Source organism: Parambassis ranga, unplaced genomic scaffold (genome assembly GCF_900634625.1).
Source record: "Parambassis ranga unplaced genomic scaffold, fParRan2.1 scaffold_24_arrow_ctg1, whole genome shotgun sequence".
NCBI lineage: Eukaryota > Metazoa > Chordata > Actinopteri > Ambassidae > Parambassis > Parambassis ranga.
In genome coordinates, this window is record NW_021144797.1 from 1,605,192 (window position 1) to 1,615,887 (window position 10,696).

At 43.9% G+C, this 10,696-nt stretch overlaps 1 protein-coding gene and 3 non-coding genes across 4 annotated transcripts; 2 read left to right on the top strand and 2 right to left on the bottom strand.

The window, feature by feature from the left end:
- The first annotated feature begins 1,706 nt into the window (after positions 1-1,706).
- Positions 1,707-1,778, top strand: trnaq-uug (transfer RNA glutamine (anticodon UUG)). The gene has a single exon. It is a non-coding gene; the product is annotated as a tRNA-Gln (tRNA).
- A 1,596-nt stretch (positions 1,779-3,374) lies between these two features.
- Positions 3,375-10,463, bottom strand: LOC114430565 (stathmin domain-containing protein 1-like). Its single transcript, XM_028398639.1, has 5 exons — positions 9,669-10,463; positions 9,436-9,563; positions 9,231-9,356; positions 9,045-9,155; positions 3,375-3,419 (listed from the first exon to the last, which is right to left on the bottom strand). The coding sequence occupies exons 1-5, from the start codon at positions 9,757-9,759 to the stop codon at positions 3,375-3,377; spliced, it is 501 nt and encodes a 166-aa protein (XP_028254440.1). The 5' UTR covers positions 9,760-10,463.
- trnar-ucu (transfer RNA arginine (anticodon UCU)) lies at positions 3,859-3,950 on the bottom strand. The gene is given in 2 exon segments: positions 3,859-3,894; positions 3,914-3,950. It is a non-coding gene; the product is annotated as a tRNA-Arg (tRNA).
- trnaa-cgc (transfer RNA alanine (anticodon CGC)) lies at positions 9,835-9,906 on the top strand. Its single transcript has one exon. It is a non-coding gene; the product is annotated as a tRNA-Ala (tRNA).
- Positions 10,464-10,696: the final 233 nt, after the last annotated feature.

Genomic DNA, 10,696 nt, shown 5'->3' on the forward strand with positions numbered 1-10,696 from the left:
GAGGGTGTCAGTGTCAGACACACTCTCTGTCTCCCAACAACCACACCTGCACATAAAAGCCTGGACTGAGATATAACTGACTGAGGCATGAAGAAGACTTTAAAACCCTCTGGAGTCATGTGTATAATGGTCCGTTTTTGACTACTTTTAATTTTGTCTTTATATTTCAGCTTAAAAATGGTTCACCTTGCTTTGTTTAGTGTCATTCTTTTCAGTACAACCCCACAAGTGTGACTATGGTGTTATTTTTTCATTTTGACATACTGTGTTAACACACTGGACCTAAAATCACACAAAAAATATAAAATCCGAGTGGGAAAAAGTTAGATTTTTTACTGTGCAAACCACAAACATGTTTAACAAACCATTTTTATAACTTAGAATGCTTATGCAAATTGTAAATGTCAAAAAATATGTACAGATGTAGCAAAAAACAAAATTATTTACAACTATTTACCCTTGAATGCAGAAATGCCTTATGGCGTTTTTTGTACAGCTATTTACAAGTATTATATACAGTTCAGGTGGCACACACATTATTTGTGCCACTTGAAAAAGCAGTTCCTGTCCACCACAACACAGAGGGGCACATCACAGCCTGACACTTCCAGGGTGTGTCACTCCTCTCTTTGTCCACCCGGAGGCAAAGTCTGCATTTTAGCCTTCCTGCTTTTTGGCCAGGATCTGTATAACCGAAGAAAGGCGTCTGGACTTGTAGAGTTTTGTAGAGTTGCTTGGATGAGCAGCGAAACGTCTTCTAGAAAACTCTACAAGTCCAGACGCCTTGCTTCAACCTTCTCTATCGTTTTCCTAATTGTAATTGAAACTTTTTGTTGTTCTTGTTCTAGTTGTCATGCTCCTCTTTCACTTCTTTTGTCTGTTTTTTCTCCACTATCTCCAGGTGACATCAGAGGCCATAAAGCATCACCTGAAGGAGGCAGAGGGGGACTCCTTCCTTGTGTATCTTGGGGAGTCCATACAGGCGTGGAGTGGCTTCCCCAGGATACAGTCGGAAGTAGAGCTTGCGGTTGATGATTTGGTCTCAGTTCTAGACTGATTGCTGCTGGGAGTTTGAGCAGACAGCTGTTTACAGGGTCTACGTTGGAATAAAGATTAATCCTGTAAATGCAAACATCCAATCTACTGAAGTTCAAAGATGTGGGCTCGTCCGGGATTTGAACACAGGACCTGTGAGGAACTGGAACCACTTCTTCATCTGAACCATGGGGATGCCAATTTATAACACCTGAAACCACCTCCACTGTCTGCACACACAGGAAGTTCACCCTGAATCAATGCTCTCTGTTTCAGTTAACCTGTCTGCACAGAATTATTCTCTGTAACAACATGTAGAGCCCGGATAGCTCAGGCTAATTTTCATATCTGTCCAATGAGAGACAATTATCAGAGGAGAGGTTCTGCTTCTCAGGAGGGTCACACCCTAATACAAGACCACTTCCTGTTATGCAACAAATAAACTTTATGATTCAATGTTGGGCTAATGCCACAGCCACAAAAAGACATTTCTCCCAGCTGCTAGACAGCAAGCCTTATCTAGACATGGAGGACAGCCTCCTCATGGAGGACAGTGATATGCAAAGTGTTCAGTCTTTGTTGACACAAAGAATCTTTGCACGTATCTTTACCAATGTCAAACTGCTGACAGTCGGCTGGGTAGAGGAGGAGAAGAAGACCCATGAGAAGCAGGTTCCATGGTGTAATGGTTAGCACTCTGGACTTTGACTCCAGCGATCTGAGTTCAAATCTCAGTGGAACCTTTAGTTTAGTTTGGACAGTAATACTGGTGTCCTTTCTACTTTCTCTAAAAATCCAGGGCTCATTTTGCAGATTTCCAGTCAGCATGTTGTAACTGAATAACAGAGTGTATCAGAAGGAGAAGTTACATAAAGATATAATTTAAATCTCTCTCCTAAATGACACCTTAATCTGGGATTAATAATGAGTATAAAAGTAGCTGAAGACATAATTTAGTATTATAACACATACCTCCTTTATAGGGCTGTCTTGATAACTGCCTCTCATTTCCACCTGTTGTCTGCTCCATTTGCACAACAGCAGCTGAAACTGATCCACAATCAGTGTTGATCCTAACTGGACAGGCTGGTTTCACACAAGTGTGACTGACTTTTTGGGGCAATATTATAACAAATACTTATGAGACATTATATAAAAAGAAAGGTCAGTGCATCATGACTTCAGCTCCATTCAAAGCTTTAGGAGGCTTCATGGCCTCCATCACTCCATAAGACTGTTCCATCTGTTCTGCATCTCTGATATGTGCTGGGACGTGGTGGCTTGGATGTTTCACTGCAGCTCATCTAGTAATAATGTGTAACACATATATGAACATCAAGCTAATCATGTCATGCTAAACCGAGTCCTTGGAAGAGCAGAAGCTGTGAACAGACCTCATGGAGCAATGGTAGCACGTCTGAGTCCAGATCAGAAGGTTGCATGTTCAAATCATGTCAGGGTCACTGGTTTTATGTAATTTAGTCCTCTTTCTGTTCACACCAGGTCCACTAGAGCTCTCAGACTCCTCCACTGCACTGAAGTCTGGGTAGTTTTCACTTGAAGCAGAATGTCGGCTTTCTCCTGTGTTTTCTGGTTAAATTACTGCACATTCAGGGAAAATAGAGTTAGGGTTAAACAGAGCAAAAAATCCTGAGTCATCGATCTGCATTCGTTTAGAGGGCCGAAAGGGAGCAAGTGTGAAAACACCCTAAATTTTAATCTTAAGTGGGACCAACACTCCCCCGAGTAGCTTCTTCAGTTCTGCAGTGACAATGTTCTTCCTCAGCCAGTTGTTGTCTTTGTCTTGTTGTCTGTGGGTCTTGTTTTTGTGGCTTTGATGACAGCCCAGCTGGGATAGCCACAGGTTTGCAGGGCCTTCCTGATGTGATGTTGCTCCTTCTTCTTCTCCTCTGAGCTGGTCGGTACAGTTTGAGCTCTGTGCTGCAGCCATTGCGACAGCCATCGCACCTCAGAGTGATCCAGCAGTGCCTCATGTTCAGCAGCATACAGTGAGCAGCTTTAATCTCTGGATTGACAGACTTTATCTATGCAATATCTTGCAGAACAGAAAGTCTTCCAAAATATCTCCTTTCCAGGGATAGCACACTGTCACGCCTGGCTCGCAGAAGGCGGACAAACAAAACACCAAATGGGAGGGATGCCAATCAAAGTGCAATTTATTAACATAAAATAAAGTATAACAAAATGAAACAACCCAAACAAGTGCCTAAACAAAAGAAAAGGTGGCCGCTGGCGAGCAGGCCAACACAACCAATGCAGGGCAGGGCTGGCAGGGCTGAGCAGAGAGAGGCATCAGTGCTGGAAACTGGCTTTTAAACCTAGCCGACCACGCCCCCGCCAGGTGGCACCGTAATCAGGAACACCTGAGAATAGGGAGAGAAACAAAGGAAGAGGAGGAGGCAGAGCTGGGAGCAAAGTTAAAGGCCCCAGACACAGACGAGATCCAGCCCACTCAGGGGCCGTCACACACACCAAAACTATCAACTGAGCAGCACTGGAGATGCTCTGCTCTGTCGATTCATCCAACTGAAAGGAACATTTCTTACATGATCGCAGTCTATCCAGCAGCTGTGCCTGAATGTCAGCTGAGAGATCTTTTGTTCTCCTTTTCAGTTTATTAGCTGCCTCTGTGCCAAGCAAAATCTCACACCAGTCAGATCTCTGTCCACCTGTACAGTCACAAAGCCGGGGGCAGCGACGCTGTTTTCCAGGATGTCTGAGTGCAGTCCTTTTTTTCTAGCTCTCAGGACGGGAGCTGTATCCACCCTGAAGGAAGGCGCCACAGGAAGTTAAAAGGCACTTTGACTCTGGTGGGACTTGAACCCACAACCTTTGAATCACTTCTCCTGTGTTTAACTAGAAGTCCAATGCACTATCCATTGTGCCACAGAGCCACAAAGAAGTCCATTTTTTGTCCTAGAATGAAAGGCAGAAATCCGGAATAAGCAGCAGCATTCCAGAATAGTCATCAGTATTCCGGAATTATACGTAGAATTCAGGAGTAACAGTCAGTATTCTGGCAAGTCAGCAGTCCAGAAGGGAAGCTAACATCAGCAGTGGCTCAGTGGTAGAGCAGGGTTGTGTGTCCTTTACCCACATTGCCTCCAGTGCTGGTCATTGTATGACACTGCTTGGCAGCAGCTTTAAGCAATTTCCCTTCTGGGATTATTAAAGTATTTTTTTAAAAAGTCAGCATAACAGAGGTTACAGCATCACTGATTTTCCCCTCAGGGAAGCTGCTTTTTTTTATTGCCACCCCTGGATATATGCAGTCCAGTGCAGTGCGGCATGCTCTGTTCTGTACAATGGAGAAACCAAACAACTACTCCAAACACTGGCCTTCAATGTTTGTCAAAGTTTGTCTTCAAACAAGATGCTTATGTTTAAGGCAAAAGCTGTGACAGAAACAAGTTCTTCTTCAAAGATACACAACTCCAACATCTTTGTGAAGTTTGTGGACGACACAACTGTGGTGGGTCTCATCTCCGGTGGAGATGAAACAAACTACAGGAATGAGGTGCACCTTCTGGCCGAGTGGTGCAGAGACCACAACCTCTCCCTGAATGTGGAGAAGACAAAGGAGATGGTTGTGGACTACAGGAGAGCACACAGTCAGCACACCCCTCTGACCATCGACGGGGTTCCTGGGTGTGCACATCACTGAGGACCTCTCCTGGACTAACAACACTGCATTCCGGACCAAGAAGGCACAGCAGCGCCTCTACTTCCTCCGCAAGCTCAAAAGAGCCAGAGCCCCTCCCTCCATCCTGTGCACCTTCTACAGAGGGGCTGTTGAGAGCATCCTGTCCAGCTGCATCACTGTGGTACAGAGCCTGCACCGCCACCTGCAGGAAGACGCTTCATCACATAGTGATGATCCTCTCATAGCTGAGACGATCATCTGCGTCCCTCTCCCCTCCCTCCAAGACCTCTACGACAGCTGTCTCACCCGAAAGGCCCTCCGCATCACAGGAGACCCCACCCACCCTTCACACCGCTTCTTTAGTCTGCTGCCATCAGGAAAGAGACTGCGCAGGCGGGGCCAGGACCAGCAGACTGAGGGACAGCTTCATCCACCAGGCTGTCAGGAAGCTGAACTCTCTCCCTGCTGTGCCCCACTCTCTCCCCCTTCCCTCTACAAAAGTTTTTTTGTACCAGGCTGTAAACATGTTCATTTCTGCTGTGAAGTTGGACATTTTAACATGGGAGCCTATGGGTAATAACACACATGAATTACAATTTTTCACACATGTCGTAAACATTCCAATTTAAGACTAGTGGTTAAGACCTTCAAAACTCAGTGTGTAACATTGTTGGTAAAAACTGTTTGATTTGGCATGTTTGTAGAGAAGATTGAAGCAAGGCGTCTGGACTTGTAGAGTTTTCCTGAAGAGGTTTCACTGCTCATCCAAGCAGCTTCATCAGTTGTTGATCTGTTGGTGGGGAAACATGGTTTATATGTGGTTACAGACCTCAGTGGGTGGTCTGGATAAAACTCACAAACAATAGCACTAAATGTTTCCATAATTACCTGTGATGATCTGGCTGCCTGTGCCAGGTGTGTCTAATGACTGGCTAACGACTATGAGACTGCTGGTAGACAGCCCATTGTTCTTGCTGTTAGCATGTGACTTGGAGTGAAACTTCCTGGGAATGGATGAAATAACTGCTTTGTATGTGGTAAAAAGATGAGGCCACCACCTCGAGAAGGTTTTTCCAGCTTAACATAGATGGCTTCCTTGACTTCCTCTCTGTCTAAAATGTGAACATTGTTGTCCTCAAAGGAGTGTCCTTTGTCTTTGAGGTGGAGGTGAACAGCTGAGTCTTGTCCTGAGGAGGTGGCTCTCCTGTGCTGAGCCATTCTTCTGTGGAGTGGTTGTTTAGTTTCTCCAATGTACAGATCAGAGCATTCCTCACTGCACTGGACTGCATATATGATATTGCTGTGTTTCTCCCTGGGAGTTTTATCCTTTGGGTGTACCAGTTTCTGTCTCAGGATTGTCCTCCAGTGGAGACTGCAACCTTAACACAGCGCCTAGGACGAAAAGCAGACTTGCAGAATGAAAGGCAGCATTTCGGAATGAAAAGCATTCCAGAATGAAATTCAAATTTCCGGAATGAAAGGCAGTAATCCAGATTAAGTGGCAGCATTCCAGAATAGACATCAGTATTCCGGAATGACAGGCAGAATTCCCGATTAACACTCTGTATAGTGGAACAGAAGTCAGCAAGACATCATTCTGGAATGAAAAGCATCCCAGAATGGAAGAAAGCATTCCCAAATGAAAGGCAGAAATCTAGAATGAGAGCATCCTGGAATAGACATCCATCCACCCACTCCAGAATGATAGGCAGGATTCCGGAATGGTAGACAAAAGTCTTGGATTAAACCCCTAACCTGACAGCGGCCTGTGATGTCATGGAAGCGTGCGTTCCAAAATGGAAGGCAACATTCCAGGACAAAAGTCAGCATAACAGAATGAAAAGATTTGCGGAATGAAAGACACCATTCCAGAATGAAAAGCAGTCCATAATGAAAGACAAAATTTTGGAATGAAATGCAGAAATCCAGAATAAACAGTAGCATTCCAATATAGACATCAGTATTCCGGAATGATAGGCAGAATTCCCGAATAACATCATAACATCATTTAATCAATAGGGCTCGACCGATTAGCTCGATCCCCATACGGCCAATCTGTGTTTTCATTGTTGAAGCGTGGACATGCCTGTTTCACTTACTGTGTGCTGGTTGGTACATTGGACTCAAGGATTGGTTTTTGAAGACACTCCTCCAAGTGGTGTCTTCAGTTCTGCTACTATTCTGGTTGGGAATCTGAGTTTTATGTGTTCAGGATCTCTGTGGGTGGATCTTGCAGGAAATCAGACTTTTAATCTGAGGGCCCAGGGTTCAAGTCCCTGTTCAGGAGCAACACTATATATTCCTAACCAGAAATCTTTGTACATATCTTTACCAATGTCAAACTAAGAAAAACATGTGCTTTGTGTTGTTCTTCCACCAACTGAAACATGAAAAGCAAGAAGTCACATGTGGCTCGTTGGTCTAGGGCAGACCTGGGCAAAGTACGGCCCGCGGGCCACATCCAGCCCGCTTGCGTCTTAATAATAATAATCTCTAAGGTTTCAATAGGGCTCTTGCACCATTCGGTGCTCGGGCCCTAATTATAGTGCAAAGTCTCCTTATCGATACGTGTGTGGAGAGGAAAGCAAAAGATCAGCTGGCTCTGTGACTTTCTCGGGAGAAAACAAAAAAACTCGACAAAAGTGATAATACTGAAGCAGCCTGGAGGTAGATGTCAGTTAAGAGGGCTGTGACATGGAGCGGATTGTCCCACGGATAGCATCAGGTGTTTCCAGCTCTTCTTGGTAACTCTGCTGTCTAACTAAATACATTTGGGACCCATTCCTAAAAGCGCTGCCTCTAACCCCACCCAGTTTTTTTTAGTGCGTTTCATCTTCTGATCCAGCGGCCTCTCTTCTTGCGTTTTCCCCCCTTTTCGGATGTGGTCTTCACGACGGGGTCTAGGACGCCGATGCACATTCAAACTTTGTACTTAATAAATATTTCTCATTCAGTTCGCTGAGTCTCTCATGATTGAACTGTTACTGAGATCCATCCTGTCCAACAGACAGGCAGCAGCTCAGAGGACAGATGCTCCACAGACAGGTGCAGCCTCCTGACAGCTTCCACTTGTGTGTGTGTGTGGCTACAACCAACCTGAAGACATAGATGACATAGATAAATGGTCAAATATGCACTGTGTGTTCAATATAGGGAGAGGAACTTCTCCATTTTTCTGTTATGTTCACGTACATTTCAGAGGGAAATACTGTTACTCTACCCAATATTTGTATAACTTTAAAGTTACTTTTAAGCGTAAGTTAAAACAAATATTAAAAGATCAGGTTACACTAGTGGGTCAGTCTCTGAGCAGTGTGTAATATGAGTTGTTATATCCCCTAAAATAGTAATCTTTCCCTCTTAATTTATCACATTTCATTCATATTCAGCATCCTTTTGTAGCACATATATCTTCACACTGCCACTGTACACACTTACAGTTAAAGAAAAGCTGGAACTTTATTCATAAATAAGTTTTTAATGTCTTTTCACATAAGGCACTTCCTCATGTTACTCAGACTTTTCCTAGTAGCTCATCTACAGGGAAATGAAACAGCGCCATCTCAAGTCCAACAGGAGTAGTAAGAGTAAAATAAAAATAAAACAGGTTAGAAATTCTAAACGTTAATAAACATTCAAGTAAAATCCAGGCAAGTGAAGACTGATAGTCATATATAACACAACTAAAACTGTGTGCAGTAAAATCTTGTCTACTATAAATCCAATATGGGTATAATTACAAGACAGTGCGTTAGATTGTCTGATCTCAGAGGGAGGAGTTGTACAGTTTGATGGCCACAGAAAGGAATGACCTCCAGTGGCACTCAGTGGTGCATTTAGGAGGGATCAGTCTGGCTACTGAAAGTCCTCCTGTTCCTCAGCAGCACGTGGTGCAGGAGTACTTTCAGTGCCAGACTGATCCCTCCTAAATGCAAATATATATAATAATGTTACCTCCATTAAAGTGCTGATGCTTAATGACATCCTGTCTATTTACCTGCAAACAATATATATCTTAAAGAGGAGTCTTCACAGTGCAAAATGTTTGAGTTTGGCTCACGTCCTATGAAGTGGCCGTTTCACCACAACCGGCCACGTAGTAAGCGTAGGTGAGACTTTCTGATGCGTGTCCAGCTGAAGTGACTACAAAGTCCTGCAGGTCCGAGAACAACGTTTATTTTAATTCAACATTCCAGAGAATGAACCCAATCCACTATTGGGTTTATGTGATGCAGACAGGAGGAAGGCCACTGTCGTCACCTCCAGCGTCTCTCACCCACCCTCCTTCCTCACCAGCTTTTTGACCAATCTGTCTGTCAGGACTGACAGGTAACTGCAGCGGCACCACAGGGGTAATGGTTGCATCTTCATCCCCCTCAGTGGTGCAGACAGGAGCGGGGCCACGAATACGCGCAGACTTGGCTCTTAAACGTGTTTTGAGCGTATCTTCCTTTGACTGAAATATCAAGCATGTGAGAGAGAAGACATTAGAAGAAGGTGGTTAGTACACACACACACACACACACACTACCTTGCGTCTCTCATCAGCGAGCCTCATCTTCTCATCAATCTGTTCTCTGGTGCGGGGAGCTTTTTTGCCCCTCAGAGACTTAAGTCTGGCAGGGTACCTTCGCCGGAACCCTTCACTGTCATCCAGCTGACACACACACACACAATGTTACATATTTTATCATAGCATTGATATTGTGAATGGAGCATGCTAACCAGGTGCCCACCATGATGCTGTAGGCCTCTCCTGCGCCACTGCCGGCCTCTCTTTCCCCTTCTACCTGCTGCATCAGTTCCTCCAGGATCTCTCTGGCCTTTGGACGGTTCTGTTCTGTGCCATTTTGCAGCAGCTGACCTGGAGCAGCAGACAGAACATAAACACATTTTAAGATACATGTTTTCTCTCTCCAGCCTGTGTGGAGCACATCCTCACTGTGCTGTGTTTCTTTGTTTCCCTCACTTTCTGTGACGCTCACTGATGTTAGAGGAGGAAGGTTACTGGGCACTGTGTCGGGTAAGTTGGGGATCTCTGTGTTCTCCATCACGATCATAACATCTTCTCCATCATCAAATCTTCTTGATTTTTCATCATCTTAAGACAAGCTGCTGTTGGTACAACAAACATGGGGGATGTAGCTCAGTGGTAGAGCGCATGCTTCGCATGTATGAGGTCCTGGGTTTAATCCCCAGCATCTCCACAGGAACATTATAGTTCTCAATCAGCTGGAAGATTTGTTTGTTTACACTTTAGCACTCGTAGCATGACAATAGATAGAAGATTAGTACAGCTGACTGCAGAGCAGACCTCTGGGATGTGTGAGTTTCATTTTGTGAATGTGTGGATGACTGTCTGGAATAATATTTCCTGTCTCCTGGTGTTTAATGTGCACATCCAGCCACTGTAACACTGTGATCAATACTGGGATTCATTTCTTAAAACGCAGGCATCGCCACTTTTTGGACAGACGCTCTCCTGTGTGTTCCTAGAGTTGTTTACCAGCTGCTCATCTAAACTGTCCGTCTTTGTTGTACTTCCTTCTGTCTGCGTAAAAGCTCTTGTTCATCACATTCATCACGTCCACCAATAGAAAAGAATGTTAGCCTAACAAAGGAGTGTTAGCTAAAACGTTATGCTAGCAAAACAAAATATCAAAAATAGAAAAGAATGTTAACTTAATATAGGATCATTAGCAAAAAAGAAAATACTGTTAGCTTAACCGAGTAGAGTGTTAGCTAGAAACCCATGCTAGCAAAACTAAATATAAAAAATGTTAGTTTAATAAAGTGTTAGCTAAAACATATGCCAGCTAAACAAAATACGAAAAAGAAAATGTTAGCTAACAGCTTTGCCTAAACCTTATGCTAAAAACAAAACAAACATCAAACAGAAGAACGCTAGTTTCATCCAAAGTGAAAAACTACTAAATTTGAACTAGGTAAAAAAATACAAAAAAGATAATAATGTTAGCTTAACAAAGTTAACTAGCT

Bases quoted from the DNA above. Each gene is read 5' to 3' on its own strand.
- LOC114430565 (XM_028398639.1), bottom strand. From the start codon at position 9,759: ATGATCGTGATGGAGAACACAGAGATCCCCAACTTACCCGACACAGTG. The intron at 9,156-9,230 runs GTAGTGTGTGTG...TTGATATTTCAG, and splicing joins TCGCTGATGAGAGACGCAAG to TCAAAGGAAGATACGCTCAA. The intron at 3,420-9,044 runs GTGCCGCTGCAG...CCCTATTCTCAG, and splicing joins ATGCAACCATTACCCCTGTG to GTGTTCCTGATTACGGTGCC.